Genomic DNA, 15,293 nt, shown 5'->3' with positions numbered 1-15,293 from the left:
ATGGGGTCTCTATAAACCAAGACAAAATTAAGTATGTATAAAGAATATCTGTAGGTGAAAAAGTAGTCATTTCATTTACTGAGTGTGAGAGAACAGAGTGGTACCAAGAGCTAGTAAGACTTTGTGGTGTACAACATTCCATGTCATATAGCAGATCTTTAGTACTATTAACGAAAGACCTACCTGTACAATTTCTGTATTGCATGAGCTGCATTTTTCCTAACATATGGTGATAAGTCAGCAGAAGCTTCTTTGATAGCAAGCATCATGATAGGAACAATAATTGGCACTCTAATACTTGACAGAACTCTCAAAGCACTTGCACGAATTAGTTGATTTGGGTCCTAAAAACAGTGCAAAAATATTCATCAAAACTGGAAATTTATAATGTAAGACATTTTCGTTTGGTTTTTGGTTTTTCTGCCAGTCCTGGGCTTGACCTCAGGGCCTGAGCACTGTCCTTGGACTTTCTCAAGGCTAGAGCTCTACCACTTGAGCCTCAGCATCACTTCCAGCTTTTTTCTATGTATGTGTTACAGCAAGGAATCGAACCCGGGTCTTCGTGCATGCTAGGCAAGCACTTTAACCACTAGGCCAAACTCCCGGCCCCAATGTAAGACATTTTTATATCACATATATAACAGGTGCTTACTGGCAATAGTTAACATACTAAAATAGCAAAAGGAAGTCTTTTAATTTAAAATGAGAAAGTGTAGTAAATGTTTACTTTTCTGAACAAGTTTTAAGGAAAAAACATTAAGATTATAATTTTAGTTAATTATTTATTACCAAATGTGTTGAGGTTTTAGCATTCATAATAAAATGTCTGTCATAAATTTTATCTTTAAAATGCCTTTTGTCTTCTCTACGTATTTTTAAATAACTAGTTGGTATACTTATAAACAATTCTTTGACACATGGCAATAAGTATATTGAACATAAAGAAGTATACAGAAGCTAAAACTTATAAAGCAAGAGTCAATTTGGTTATATACATCATTTTCTAGGTATATTAAGTAGGCTATGGGAAGCTTTTTAACTCTTTCAGAAAGATACCACTAGGTTGTACAGATGATTATTGCTCCATTTCTTTAAATGACACACCTTAAACTATGCGGAAACCTTGTAGTTATTTGCCTACTTAGTTCACCATTTACCTTCAAAGCGCGCTGAAAAGTGCTTATGGACAAGAGTGCCAAATCCTGCTGTTCTTCAGCATATCGGACCAGATAAACATATACCAGCTTTTTGATCTGTTTAAACAAAACAACAACAAAAAAAAGCAGTCACTTACTCCAAGCCACAGTGAAAATTTAAAACTCAATATTTTTATACCAAAATTCATTCTCAATTTTCCTCAGGTAAGTTAACAGAACCTGGTTACATCTCAGGTCATAAAATAAAGATGCTGTGTTGCCAGATAATGAACCAGTTCCACCAAAAGATATACACATATATATACACATATATACACATATATAACCAATCTAAGATACACTATTAATTAAAAGGGATGGCATTACTTTGTGAATCACAAAGAAAAGAGCAACAACAATCTCCGCAGTACTAGAGTTTGAACTCAGAAACATATGGCTGCTAGCAGGCAATCTACTGCTGAACCATGGCTCCAGCCCTTTTTTTTAATTTTTTTATTGTAATTAATAAAAGGGTTACATGATATTTGCCAGATAGAAGGTGCATTAATTCACATACATTGATACCCTTTCACATGTCTTGGTACCCATTACCCTCCCCCCAACCCCCCCACCCGTCTTGGTTTTCCCCCCTTCCCTATCAAATTCCAAATAACCAAATACAAATAAATTCAATATATCAGATAACAAAGTGAGATACTGTAACAATATGAGATACCCAAGGGACAGCAAAGGAGATGAGAGACAACATAGTACATTAAGGACAATAATCATTCGTTATATGGCTTTTATTTCAATATCCTGGAGGTCCTTTCAATTAGCTTCATACTATATGGCCTTATGTATCACGATTTTGCTCTATTGCAGATCTCTGATAGTAGAGCCCAAGGTTTCTACTGATTATGACAAATGAGGGAAACCATTGAGCCTAAGTTCCTTTGAGTCTGGCTTACTTCACTTAATATGATTTTTTCTAAGTCTTTCCCTTTCCTAACAAATGGGCTGATGTCATTCTTTCTGACAGCAGCATAGAATTCCATTGTGTACAAATACCACAACTTGTTGATCCACTGATCAACTGAGGGACATCTGGGTTTGTTCCATATCTTTGCTATGGTGAATAGTGCTGCAATGAACATTGTTGTGGTAGTGGATTTAGTATGCCCTTGTTTCTGGATGGTTGGGTAAATGCCAAGTAGTGGAATTGCTGGGTCATAGGGGAGTTCTATGTTTAGCCTTTTGAGGCACTGCCACACTGCTTTCCATAGTGGTTGAACGAGTTTGCACTCCCACCAACAGTGTAGTAGTGATCCCTCCTGGCCACATCCCCTCCAGCATCTGTTATTATTCGTTTTCCTGATCCTGGCCATTCTAACTGGAGTGAGGTGGAATCTTAAGAGTTGTTTTGATTTGCATTTCTTTTATGACCAGAGATGTTGAGCATTTCTTCATGTGTCTATAGGCCATTTTTGTTTCTTCTTCAGCGAAGACTCTCTTTTTTTCAAAATGGTTATGTTTTAAACGGCTTGTTTTTTTACTGGGTAAACACATGGACTGAGCTTATCCTGTTTGTTTTGTTTTGTTTTGCCAGTCCTGGGCTTGGGCTCAGGGCCTGAGTACTGTCCTTGGGTTTTGTCAAAGCTAGAGCTCTACCACTTGAGCCTCAGTACCACTTCTGACTTTTTTCTGTGTGTGGTACCGAGGAATCAAACCCGGATCTTCATGCATGCTAGGCAAGTATTCTACTAGTAGGCCAAACTCATGGCCCCCTTATCCTGTTTTATACTTCTTGTATTATCTGCTATGACAAGCAAGGACCACCACACCTTACTTCTTCCATTAAGACGGAGTATAGCAAACTTTTTTTGTCTAGGCTGTTTGATCTTTCTGATTTCAGCCTCCCAAGAAACTAGTATGACTGATATGCTTCACCACACTCAGGTACTGGCTGAAAAGAAGTCTTGAGAACTTTTTGTTTGGGCTGGCCTCAAACTTCAATTCTCTCAAGCTCAGACTCCAAAGTAACTGGAATTACAAGTATAAGCCACCATACCTAACTCCTACTGCAGAAACTTTAAAACAAAAAACTAATACCTCAGTTCATGATATTGTAGTACTAGGAGGTATTATTAATACTCATTTATAAATGAGAAAACTGAAGGGGAGAAAGCTTAAGTCATCTGAACAAGATATCATTATCTGTTGAACAGAAGGATCAGGATTCAAAACAAATAAGCACAAATCCCACAACTACTATATAGTAAAATGCCAACAGGGTAAAGTATCAGTGACAGTATTTGCCAGTGACATCCACTTTTTCCATTTTCGTTGCTTTTTACAGAGAGGATTAATTTCATATTTAAACAGAACAATGAAGATACCTTAATTTTAGGATATCTTTTTTCTATAGGTGCTCCAACATAAAGTAGTAGTTTTTTCTGTGATTTTAGATAATATTTTAAGCAAAGCAATAGCTTTGTTTGCATATTTCTAGAAGGAAAAATTGCTTTGGCAATGTAACCACCGTAAGTACACTAAGCCTTCTCAACATATCAACAAAAACATACCTGAATGACCAAGTTTTCTTAATCCGATGACAGCTCCTTTGCCAATCAAAGTTAGAAGTTAACTACAATAAACTAACTTCTGAGGGCCAATCAACAAGTCCTTTCAATTCAGGACTACATTCCACAAATGGAACCAAACCACTAGGTAAATCCTACTCTCTCAAGTCTACTCTGCCCAAAAATCTACCAAAGGTTTCAGCAGTCTTTGTACCTTAAGAAACTGCCTAAATAAGGAGAGATTTATCAAAAGAAGAAGTTACAATGGCAGAAAAACATATGAGAAAATGCTCATCATCCATGGTCATAAAGGAATTGCAAATAAAAGCAACTCTAAGATACCATCTTACCCCAATTAGAATGGCCAATATGCTGAACTCAGACAATGAAAAATGCTGGCAGGGTTGTGGAGAAAAGGGAATGGTATTGCACTGCTGGTGGGAATGTAAACAAGTTCAGCCACTCTGGAAAGCAGTGTGGAGGTTTCTTAAAGAACTGAAAATAGACCTTCCCTATGATCCTGCCATACCATTCCTGGGCATCGACTGTGAACATCATAACCCAGGATATGATAAGGACACCTGCTCAGCTATGTTCATCTCTGCACTATTCACAATAGCCAAGCAATGGAAACAACCCAGATGCCCTACTGCAGATGAATGGATACAAAAAAAATGTGATATAAACACACACACACACACACACACACACACACACACACACACGCACACACGCACGCAATGGAATTCTACATAGTCAACAGACAAGATAAAATAATGGCATTTGCTGGGAAGTAGATGAAGCTAGAGCAAATCATGTTGAATGAGATAAGTCAAGACCAAAGGAAAAGGCGTATGGTATATTTGGATATTAGATCCAAAGAGTACAAGAGCAATAACTCAATATTTGGGTACCCAATGTTATGAACATAGTCTTAGAGATATAAACATGAGTACACAGACATAAAAAATCTATGATGGGCTATATACTCTATAGACATAATGTTTTATTACATAAATTAATGCTTAATTTTAATATGTTCTAAAACCTAAGTGGCCAGTGATTTTATACAGAGATTCCTTTCTTGAATACTTGTTTGTTAAACATGACATTTGAAATATGATGTAAAAATCAATGTTAATAAATTCTTTAATAAAAAAAGGAACTGCCTAAAATGCACACTCTATTTTTTTTTCTTGTAAGCACTTAATTTACTGTCTTATTTCAGATTTCAAATGTATGCTTCATAAATCTTCAACATGGACTACAGAGACATTCCAAGATTAAGTCATTAGAGCCACATATGGCCCTCACCTACACTTTTTAACTACTAACATTATAATTATCAAATTCAATAAAATTAATATCAATAATCTATTATCTAATAACACATCTTTAAAATGTCTGATAAATCCTGTATTTATAGTAATTTTTTCCTAATTCAGAATATCATATCATACTTAAATTTTATCTTGTTGATTTTCTTTCAGCTGAAGTTTCCTACCCTTTCTTTCCTAAAAGCACTTCTGCCTTTATGGAAAGCATTAAAATTAATTAGAAAGTTAGGTGCTTATGGTTCACCTATAATAATAGCTACCCAGGAGGCTGAGGTCTGAGCACCTTTGTTTAAAATTAGCCTGGGCAGAAAAACCTGAGAAACTCTATCTCCAATTAACCATCAAAAAGCCCGAAGTGGAGTTGTGGCTAAAGCTAGTAAAGTACCAGCATTCAGGAAAGCCAACGGGGAGGCTAGTCCCTGAGCTCAAGCCCCAGTACCAACATAAAATAAATTAATTAGGTAATACAGGTAATAAAAGAAAAATACTTCCAGGCATGGTGGCTCATGCCTGTAATTCTAGCTACTCAGGAGGCTGAGATGTGAGGCACTAAAAAACATGAGACTCTTATCTCCAATTAATCACTAGAAAACAGGAAGTAGGGCTATGGCACCAGGGGTAGGGCGGTAGCATTGAGCTGAAAAGCTCAGGGACAGAGTCCAGGCCCAGAGTTCAGGCCCCATGACCAACCAAAAGGGAAGGAGGGAAGGAGGGAAGGAAGGAAGGAAGGAAGGAAGGGAGGGAGGGAGGGAGGGAGGGAGGGAGGGAGGGAGGGAGGGAGAGAGGGAGAGAGGGAGAGAGGGAGAGAGGGAGAGAGGGAGGGAAGGAAGAGTATTAAGTAGGTCAGCCAATTACATTACTCATTTATTTCTCCTTTGTAACCTAAGTAAAATTATCATCTCTATTCAAAAAACAAGTAAGGCATAGAAGTTAAGGGAGTTTTCCCAAGGTCATAAAGTTAACAACTGACAGAATCATATGCAACCCAAGAAGACAGAGATGTTTCTAACTACTCCATGCTATAGCTTATGACAGTAATTGTCATTTTTTGTCTATTAAGGAACCCCAAAGTAAGCAACAAAATAAATGACTACCCTTCCACAGAACATCTGCAAAACTAAATTAAACCATTCAAGAATGAACTTAAGCTCAGGCTGGCTTCATACTGCCATCCTCACATCTTAGCAACCTGAGTAGCTAGGGTTACACAGGCCTGAGCCACCAGTGCCCAGCTGAAGTTTCATTCTTGAATGGTCCCATTTAACAATGTCAAGAAGTAATGTACCAACTACCTGATGAACGTAACTGTAACCCCTCTGTATATCACCCCAACAATAAAATTTTTTTTAAAAAAGAAATTTACTTCTTTAGTAAAAGTGAGAATGGCTTCATTCTACTGAGCCCTCTATTATCAATATATTTTCCATCTAAGTTCATGACCAGTCTGTTTTAACGACCAGTGTGTTTAAATGAGTAGTTCTCAAATTTCAGAATTTGCCTAATCCAAAAACAAACATTAAATAAAAATGATTTTACAAAAGATAGATTTAAAAATCAGGTCACTGGGGGACCGGGAGTTTGGCCTAGTGGTAGAGTGCTTGCCTAGCATGCATGAAGACCCGGGTTTGATTCCTCGGCACCACATACATAGAAAAAAAAAAAAAAAGCCAGAAATGGTGCTGAGGCTCAAGTGGTAGAGCTCTAGCCAAGGACAGTGCTCAGGCCCTGAGCTCAAGCCCAGGACTGGCAAAAAAAAAAAAAAAAAAAAAAAAAAAAATCAGGTCACTGTTTTGTAAGTTAGGAACCAAACAATATAAAATATAGCTAATGTTGTAGACTATCTTTATATAGAAATACAATTTTTACTTTTACAATTATGATTTTATAAATATTTCTCTAATTCAGGTATGGGAAATCTTTTCTCTGCTAAGGGCCGTTTGGATGTTCATCATCACAAAATTATTAATATAGGAAGATGGCTGTGGGCAGCCAATAAGAAACATATGCATCTGTCCTTATCATGTACCAAATAAACTCTCAGGCCTTAGATGACACTCACAGGCTGGAAGTGGAATTTCCTTATCCTTCCTGTTTAAAGATAAGTAACTCTCTCCCCATTAGATTTTGAAATTTCTAACATTATAACAGTATTAGAAAGCCATTAATGCTTACAAAACCAATAAATTCTTGGTTGACTGATTAATAGCAGTCTCCACATTTCTAATCAATACATTAGATGTACAAGGAAACCTGTCTTGAATCTACCTTGAATAAACTGCCAGTACTGATCACAATACTGTATCTGGCATTGAAGAACTCAATGACTATCGAGGTGGGTCATATCCCAATATAATAGTTACCTGGTTTTCTTTTTTAATTAAGACTTTCCAAGTAGATTACTACATCTAGGATCTAACTTCCTACCTATAAACCATTGCTTAGCAATGTCTAGAAGGCCACCAATGAAAGTCATAAGTATTGGAAAAATTGGTCTTAAAAGTCTTTAACTTCAGAAAAGGGTGACTTAAATTCTCTTAATCATTCAAATCAATTGTAAGTATCATGTATGTTTGTGCTTTAGGGAACTGATTGTGGGGTGGGAGAGGGCTGCAGAGGGATTTCGTGTGACTTCAGGAAGAGTACTAAAAATCTCAGTTTATGGGATTTGGAGGGTAAGTAACTGCATCTGTTTGAAATTAGTCTACTGTGCCCAAATATTTTGTATTTTATTTGACATGTTTTATTATCACTGTAGAAATGGGACTACATATATCTTCAACAGGTCAAGAAGTAAATCATAAAATGTATTATAACATGTAAAAAAAAGTCTTTAACTTCCTTGGGTTTTTTTTTTTTTTGCTGTTTTCACACTGTTCTGTTTTTAAAAATCACTTAAAATAGCCTTTCTCCTCTAATTATACTCAGATTTTACTGTTTATTTTTCTAGAAAGTTTAAAGAAGAATCGTTGAGTCTACTGTGCTCCATTTCTTTGACATTACTCAGCAACACTTTTGTCATTTAACTGTACAACCAGCTTTAAAACTGCATTACGAACTCTAGAATATATCGAGCAGGTTATAATGGCAATACTGAAATATTGAGAACCACTGCTGAGCCAGCAGGTATGGCTATAATTACTCACTATTGGAAAAGGATTTCTGTAACTGTTATGGCAAAAAGCATAATAATATTAAATCACAGAAGGTTGCAAAACACTAAATTTGTTCTACTTCTCTTATAAGAATCAATCAATATTGACCACAAGAGGCCTATGCAGTGACTGGCTGCAGGTGTGCAGAGAAAGCCTACTTTCCCTGAAACCACTCTGTGACCAGAAATGGGAGTAGTTAAAGCTTCGTGACTACACCATTCTCTGATCAGTTACTTTCATTCAATGTTACAACACTCTTTGCTGTAAAGCTAATCATAGCAGAGCTCCAGTAGTCTGGAAAAACACAGGCAGATAAGCTTAATTAGTTTATCAATACTAGTACATCAAACTTCATGAGTTATTGACTAAGCCTTTGATTATTTTTGTACTATAACCACTGATTGCTTACTAGGTCACTTTTATTATCATTTGACATTTGATGGCAGATGACATACATAAGTTCACCTGTATGTGTAAGGTAGTACGTACTTATAAAAATGAAAATTTGCACAATAGCAAAAAAAAGATCAACTGTCTATAGACACAGACCTTAAGAAACTTAGGTCAATTTTCCTGTATTATTAGATTAAGCACATTTCAAAACAAGTTTTAAAAAATAAATCCAAAACAAAGAAGAGTAATTAATATACCATGACACTTGTTTTTTTAAAACAAACAAACAAACTAGAGCCAGGCATGGTGGCTCACACTTGCAATCCTAACTACTCAGGAGGCTTAGATTTGAGAATCAAGGTTCAAAGCCAGCCTGGGCACAAAAGGACCTGAGACCCTTATTAACTTTTAGAAAACAGAAAGTGAGGTTGGCTCAAGGGTAGGACGGTAGCCTTGAGCTGAAGAACTCAGGGACAACGACCAGGCCAAGTTCAAGCCCCATAACCCCCCCGCCACACACACACACACACACACACACACAAACTAGGCAACATACTAAAATCTAATTGTAAAGGTGAAAAATATGCTCATAGGAAAGTCCTATAATTGGTAACTATTGAAAAATATTATATTGAAAAATATAAAGAGTTATCAATAAAAAATATTATGCCTTCAAGACTAGAACTTCACAGGTACAAGTTCATTAACTACTGATTTCCAACATACCTTCATAGCTTTTATCCATACCTAAAAATTGTTTTAAATTGTAACAATACCAGATGTTAAAGAGAAATTAAAAACACAAAGGTAAAAAGAAGGAACTATCAATGGGAAGGATCACACTGAAAGGAAATAAGTCTTAAGAGGAATTGTTGTGTGGACTCCACACTCGTCATTTTGGCCAAGGTGCATGAGGGGTTAAATTGCCTGGTTCAAGGGGTAAATTAATGCAGCAATGACAGAACCAATCTCCCAGGGTCAATAGTGAGAATAAAATGAGCACATCAGTGCCAGGAATTAACAGCCTCACAGTCCTAGGGCTTACACTCAGGGCCTGGACACTTGTCACTGAGTTTAATACTTAAGGCCTGCAATCTGCCACTTGAGCCACAGCTCCACTTCCAGTTTTTTGATGGTTAATTGGAAATAGATAAGAGTCTCACAAAATTTCCTGCCAGGCTGGCTTCTAACTGAGATCCTCAGAGCTCAGCCCCCTGAGTTGTTAGGATTACAGGCGTAAACCACCAGCACACCAGCTAGACTCTTCTTGGTAACACTAACACCAGTTTCACTTATAGCTCATGTTTTTTCTAAGACAAATTTTGCTGGTTTTCTTCCAGAAATTTGGAAGCCATAAAAGTAATGTACATATCAAATGAGAAGCTCAGATAGTATGATGCCATAAGGCATCAAACAAAGGATATATTTAAAATGATCAAGTCAGAATTCTAGATAATAAGCAAAGAATGTTCAAGAAATATCTACTAAATTGTGATTAAAAGTATAAAATACTGAGGAAAAATTGGGAGAGAGGGAAGGGATGACATTGTTCAAAAAGAAATGCATTCATTACTTGACTTTAAGTAACTTATATACATCTCCTTTATAATAACAGTATATTTTTATTTTTAAAAGTACAAAAACCATATAAATATTGCTCATTAATTGATATCTTCAAAATAACAGTTTCTCATAGTTTATCATTTAACCTATTATGTTAATTTAATCTCATTCATTAATTTGAAATGGGGGTATATGTGTTTTGATTCCAGTCTACTTATTGGTCAAATTAAGTTTTCTATGATTATTCATTTTCATAGCAAAATTTACTTATCTAAAATATGTAATGTGATTAACAGAACAAAATCTTTCACAAGAGTAGCTATTTTTAGAAACTGACCATATTAAATTATAACAGAGAAGTTAAGACAATAGAAAAACAAATCATTTTCTAAGTGGAAACTTAAGTGTTTATTTGAAATAAGGAAGGGAAGGGGGGAAATAAGATGATTGGGAGGGGGTGGGGGTGCGAAACAGGGACGAGATTTGCAATAGAGCAAAACCTTGATACAAAAGGCCATATAGTAGGATGCTAAATGAAAAGATCTCTAGGATACAGAAACATAAGCCATATAATGAATGATTGTTGTTCTTAAGGTACTATGTTATCTCTCATCTCTTTTGCTGTCCCTTGGTTATCTCATATTGTTACAGTATCTCACTTTGTTACCTGATATATCGGACATATCTGTATTTGGTTATTTGAAATTGGATAGGGAACGGGGGAAAACAAGATGAGGGGTGGGGGGGGAGGGAAATGGGGACCAAGACATGTGAAAGGGTATCAATGTATGGGAATTAATGCACCATCTATCTGGCAAATCTCATGTAACCCTTCTATTAATTACAATAAAAAATATATTAAAAAAAACATGAGAAGGGGTATCAATGTGGGAGAAATAATGCACCTACTATCTGATGAATGTAACTGTAACCCCTCTATATGTTATCCTGACAATAAAATTAAAAAATAAAAACAAAAACAGTACCTCAATATTTTTACTAGCCACATTCTTCACAACAGCAGGAAAGAGTTCAGATGCATTTTTCCCTTTTGCAATCATCTGAAAAATAAAAGATGAATATTATAGCAGAAATATCTTTTAAATCAGTTCTTTGAAAATAAAATAGATATTATGGAAAATTCTACATACTCCGAATATTTAGAAAATTGTGACAACGAATAAGCTATGTAATTAGAGCCAAACTCATCTTTCATTCTATTTATCTCAACTACTTATAACAAAGAATAATCACTGATGTGAGTCAATATAAATACATATTAAGGAAGAATTATATGGTAATTTAAAATGTTTTCAAATATGTACAGTATTTTTCTCCAGCTAGTCATGTTATAAACACTTTTAAGTATTTGTAGTTTTTTATTTTCCAATTTCTTCCATGAAAGATGCAGTATATTTTCAATAGGAAAAAAAGAATAAATGTTACTAAGAATACACTGGTTCTCACGCACTGGTTTTCATAGGTTCTACTTTTTCAGCCATTACTTTTCAAAGTTCCTGTAACCAGGCCTTCTTCCTGAAGCCACTGAAATTGTGTGCGACAGAGACCTCTCTAGATCTCTGAGATGTCTAAGATTTCATTCACTCTAGTGACTTTCACTTCTACAGGTAAGATTCAATTTCACAAAACTGAGTCCAAGCTCCACCTCTCTCATGAGGCACCATTAGAAGCCTCTCGCATTCCAAAGATGCTGTCCCTAAATCCAAACTATTTTTCAAGATGATATGACAATAATGGCAGACTTTCCTATGTCTATCAATTCTTCCTAATAAGAGAGATCACAAGATTGTTTTTTCCCTGTTTATACCTACACAGTACTAGGTCTTGTACTACTTCAACACCTATCAATCCCTTTGAAGTGCCACTATCCTATGCCAACACCAACAGGGCAACACAAGGTACTTTTCTATTAAGTCTAATATACTTAAAATTATACTATGGGTGATGATGTTTATCTCTTGTGGTAGAACCTACTAGCATGTAAGGATATCTATGGGTTTGATCGCTGGCACGTAAAAACAAAAACAAAAACTTACTTTCTACATGTCAGCTCTCCCTCAAAAGATTTCAAAGCCTCACAACTACCTACAATCTAGGCTAAGCTACATTATTTAATACTCAAATACTTTTCACAGTGTGCATTAACATCCATTCTTAAGCTTCTCAACCTAATGCTTTACACCACTACTATTACCTAAGTAAACTGATCTTGCTCACCACCAAAATATTCTGTTTCTAAGTTCATTTCTTCTACATAAGGTCTATCAAATTCTACTCATTTTCCCTTGTTAGCCATCTTCTAACAGGACATGTAGTATCCAATCCTAACATGCCCTGGAGTTTATAATCTACACTTTTCATTTCTAATTCACTATATGCTACCATGTATTTATATCATTTTCATTTCATAGTTATCTATATTCCCATTTCTTTATCTCTCATTCTCAAAATACATTTATACACTTTAAACAGTCTAGAATTATGTGAACACAAAATTAAAATATATATAAATTAAACATTACAGTAGATAAACATAAAAGACAATAGCTTTATTGATTTATGAGATACTGTATAAATACTATGATATTTTAAGAATTATGAATTGTGTAAAAAATTATATAAAGATCTTTTTATATGACAGGCTTGAAATATTTGTTTAAGGGAGCCAGGCAAGTATCTGCAATCTCTGCACTCAGGCAAGGTATAAGGATTACCAATTGAGGCCATCCCAGGATACATAGCAAAATCCTGTTTGAGAAAATCAACCAACCAACAAACAAAATCTCTTTAATACAAACTGGACTTTTTTTTTTCATTTTTAACAACAGGAATTTAATACTGATTCCATTGATATGCATATCAAATAAAGTTAAATTAATTATGATGTAAGTGACAATGTCTGATACTTACTAGAATACAATAAATTCAGATTTAATTATAATACATTCCCATCTTTTATCTTCACATAGTATTCCATTTTCATTATGTTTGTATGTATATGTATGTATGTATACTACATAGAGTATAAGTCCAGCGCTAATAATTATTATTACTTCAAATGAAATTGGGACTTTGCTTTATACTGGAAAGTAGCATTATGAGGAATAGTGTAGAGAGAGTTGGAACAGTGTGACAAACTGTACTTTTTAATATATTCTATTTCCTTACCTGAAACATTGGTTTTGTAAAGCTTAAATTAATATTACAGATGGCTTACAAAGTACTTATCTTTACATGATTTGCCTACCTTTTGAATTTTTTTATCTAAAGTAAACAAGAGAAATAAAATGCCCTTGAGGGCCTCTTCCACTTAATGCTGGGGGTTGAATTCAGAGCCTCAAACTACCTAGGCCAACACTCCACCATTGAAGGACACCCTAGTCTATTTCTTCAGCTAACTTTGTTCTAGCTAGTCTCAACCTCCATTCCCCTGACTCCACCACCCAAACACTTGGGATCACAGGTATACACCACCACATTAGACTTACTTTTTATTTCTTTGTGCCAATACTAGGGCTTGAACTCAGGACCTTGGCACTCTCACTGAGTTTATTTTGTTCAAAGCTGGCACTCTACCACCTGAGCCACAACTCTACTCTGGCTTTCTAGTAAGAGTCTCATGCACTCTCCTACCCACAGTGGTTTCAAACTGTGATCCTCAGATCTTAGCCTTCTTAGTAGTTAAGATTATCAGCAAGAGATATCACTGCCCAGCTGCAGACCTACTTATGAGATGGGACCTCAACAGCTTCTACCCAGGTTGTCCTCAAACTGTGATCCTCTTGACTCTGCTAAGTTATTTTCAACTAAAGATAATTTCGTTGCCATATGACAGCAATTTTAAAACATTTCTCCACAATATGGTTCACCTGAGATATTATCTTAGAAAACCAACTACTCCTTAATAACAACCTAAAGAATATAAATATGTAGGACATCATATCTAACAAGATTTAGTACTTAATCCTAAATGAACCTAACATCACTTACTAATTATAACACAGTTTTTGGTTCTTAGATAGCTTTTTCTAACAGAAGTTAATAGTAACTGACAGTTGAATGCCAAACAATAGACTTTAGTACCTATTCTCCAAAGGCTCTTAAAAACACACAAAAACTACCCAGAAAAAAACATGAATGGTTTATTTTCCTAATAGTTAACGATATGGGACACCTTCCCAGATGTACTATTCAAAAATGTCTGAAGTCTTTTAACTATCTTTTTCATTGAGTCAATGGCAAAATTGTAGCTATTCTTTTTCATCTACTGCCAATTTGTTCTTTTTCATCTGTATTTTATCTATATTTTGATCTATTTTTTATCTATATTTTAGATACTAATTCTTAAACAGATGATTTGCAAATATTTGCTCCATTTGTGGTTGTCATTTCACACTGCTAATGTAGTTCTTTGATACACAAAAATTCAGGTAAACCTAAACTATATTTTTTTTGGTTGCTCAGGTTCTGACATTAGAACTAAGAAGCCTTTGCTTCCCTTTACTCAGTTTCTTCTTTACTGATCAAATCTCTCTGTTAGCCATTTTTGAAAAAGTTTTCCATTGGGAAACAAGAAGACAATATAACTACATTCTTTGACATCTGATCAATAAACAGATGCACTGTGTGATCAATCAGACATATTTTGACATAAAATTTATTAGTCAATGATCATGATGTACACCTGTAACTTAACCAAGAATTTGCAGACTAAAGAACTGTAGTGAAGTCTGTACTTATGCAATTACTGAGCTCATATATGGTAACTAAAATTTGAACTATGTTACTGGATGACTGGTGTTCTTTAAATTGTGGTACTTGAAATTCCTATGCATGCAAAGCAAGAACTGTCTGCTCATAAATGTAATTAATATTAATAAATAAATTTATAACAAGTTTTCCCCAACATTACAAAATGCCATAAAGCAGAAAGCAAGAATCATGTCATTCACAGGTACTCTACAGATACAGTTAGTATTTACTTTCCTGTCTTTTCCTATTAATACCTGAAATTGTTTCATAGTGAGATTTGTATTTAACATAACAAGAAAAGAACAGGAATTCAGGCTCTAATTGGTGATGCTGTATGCTGGAAAACAGTACTGTTTC

The 15,293-nt window shown here is 35.1% G+C and overlaps 1 protein-coding gene across 1 annotated transcript in view; it reads right to left on the bottom strand.

Moving 5' to 3' along the window:
- The window catches only part of Ap3b1 (adaptor related protein complex 3 subunit beta 1), a 203,345-nt gene that overhangs the window by 151,623 nt on the left and 36,429 nt on the right, over positions 1 to 15,293 (bottom strand). Inside the window, exons 3-5 of the mRNA XM_090331736.1 lie at positions 11,150 to 11,224; positions 1,158 to 1,253; positions 184 to 344 (exon numbers count right to left, since the gene is read on the bottom strand). Coding sequence (XP_090187862.1) covers positions 184 to 344; positions 1,158 to 1,253; positions 11,150 to 11,224 — 332 coding nt within the window. The remainder of the gene's footprint in view (positions 1 to 183; positions 345 to 1,157; positions 1,254 to 11,149; positions 11,225 to 15,293) is intronic.

This window comes from Megascapheus bottae, chromosome 4 (genome assembly GCF_031878675.1).
Source record: "Megascapheus bottae isolate mThoBot1 chromosome 4, mThoBot2.hap1, whole genome shotgun sequence".
Taxonomy (NCBI): Eukaryota; Metazoa; Chordata; class Mammalia; order Rodentia; family Geomyidae; genus Megascapheus; species Megascapheus bottae.
This window is presented reverse-complemented; position numbering and strand designations above follow the sequence as displayed.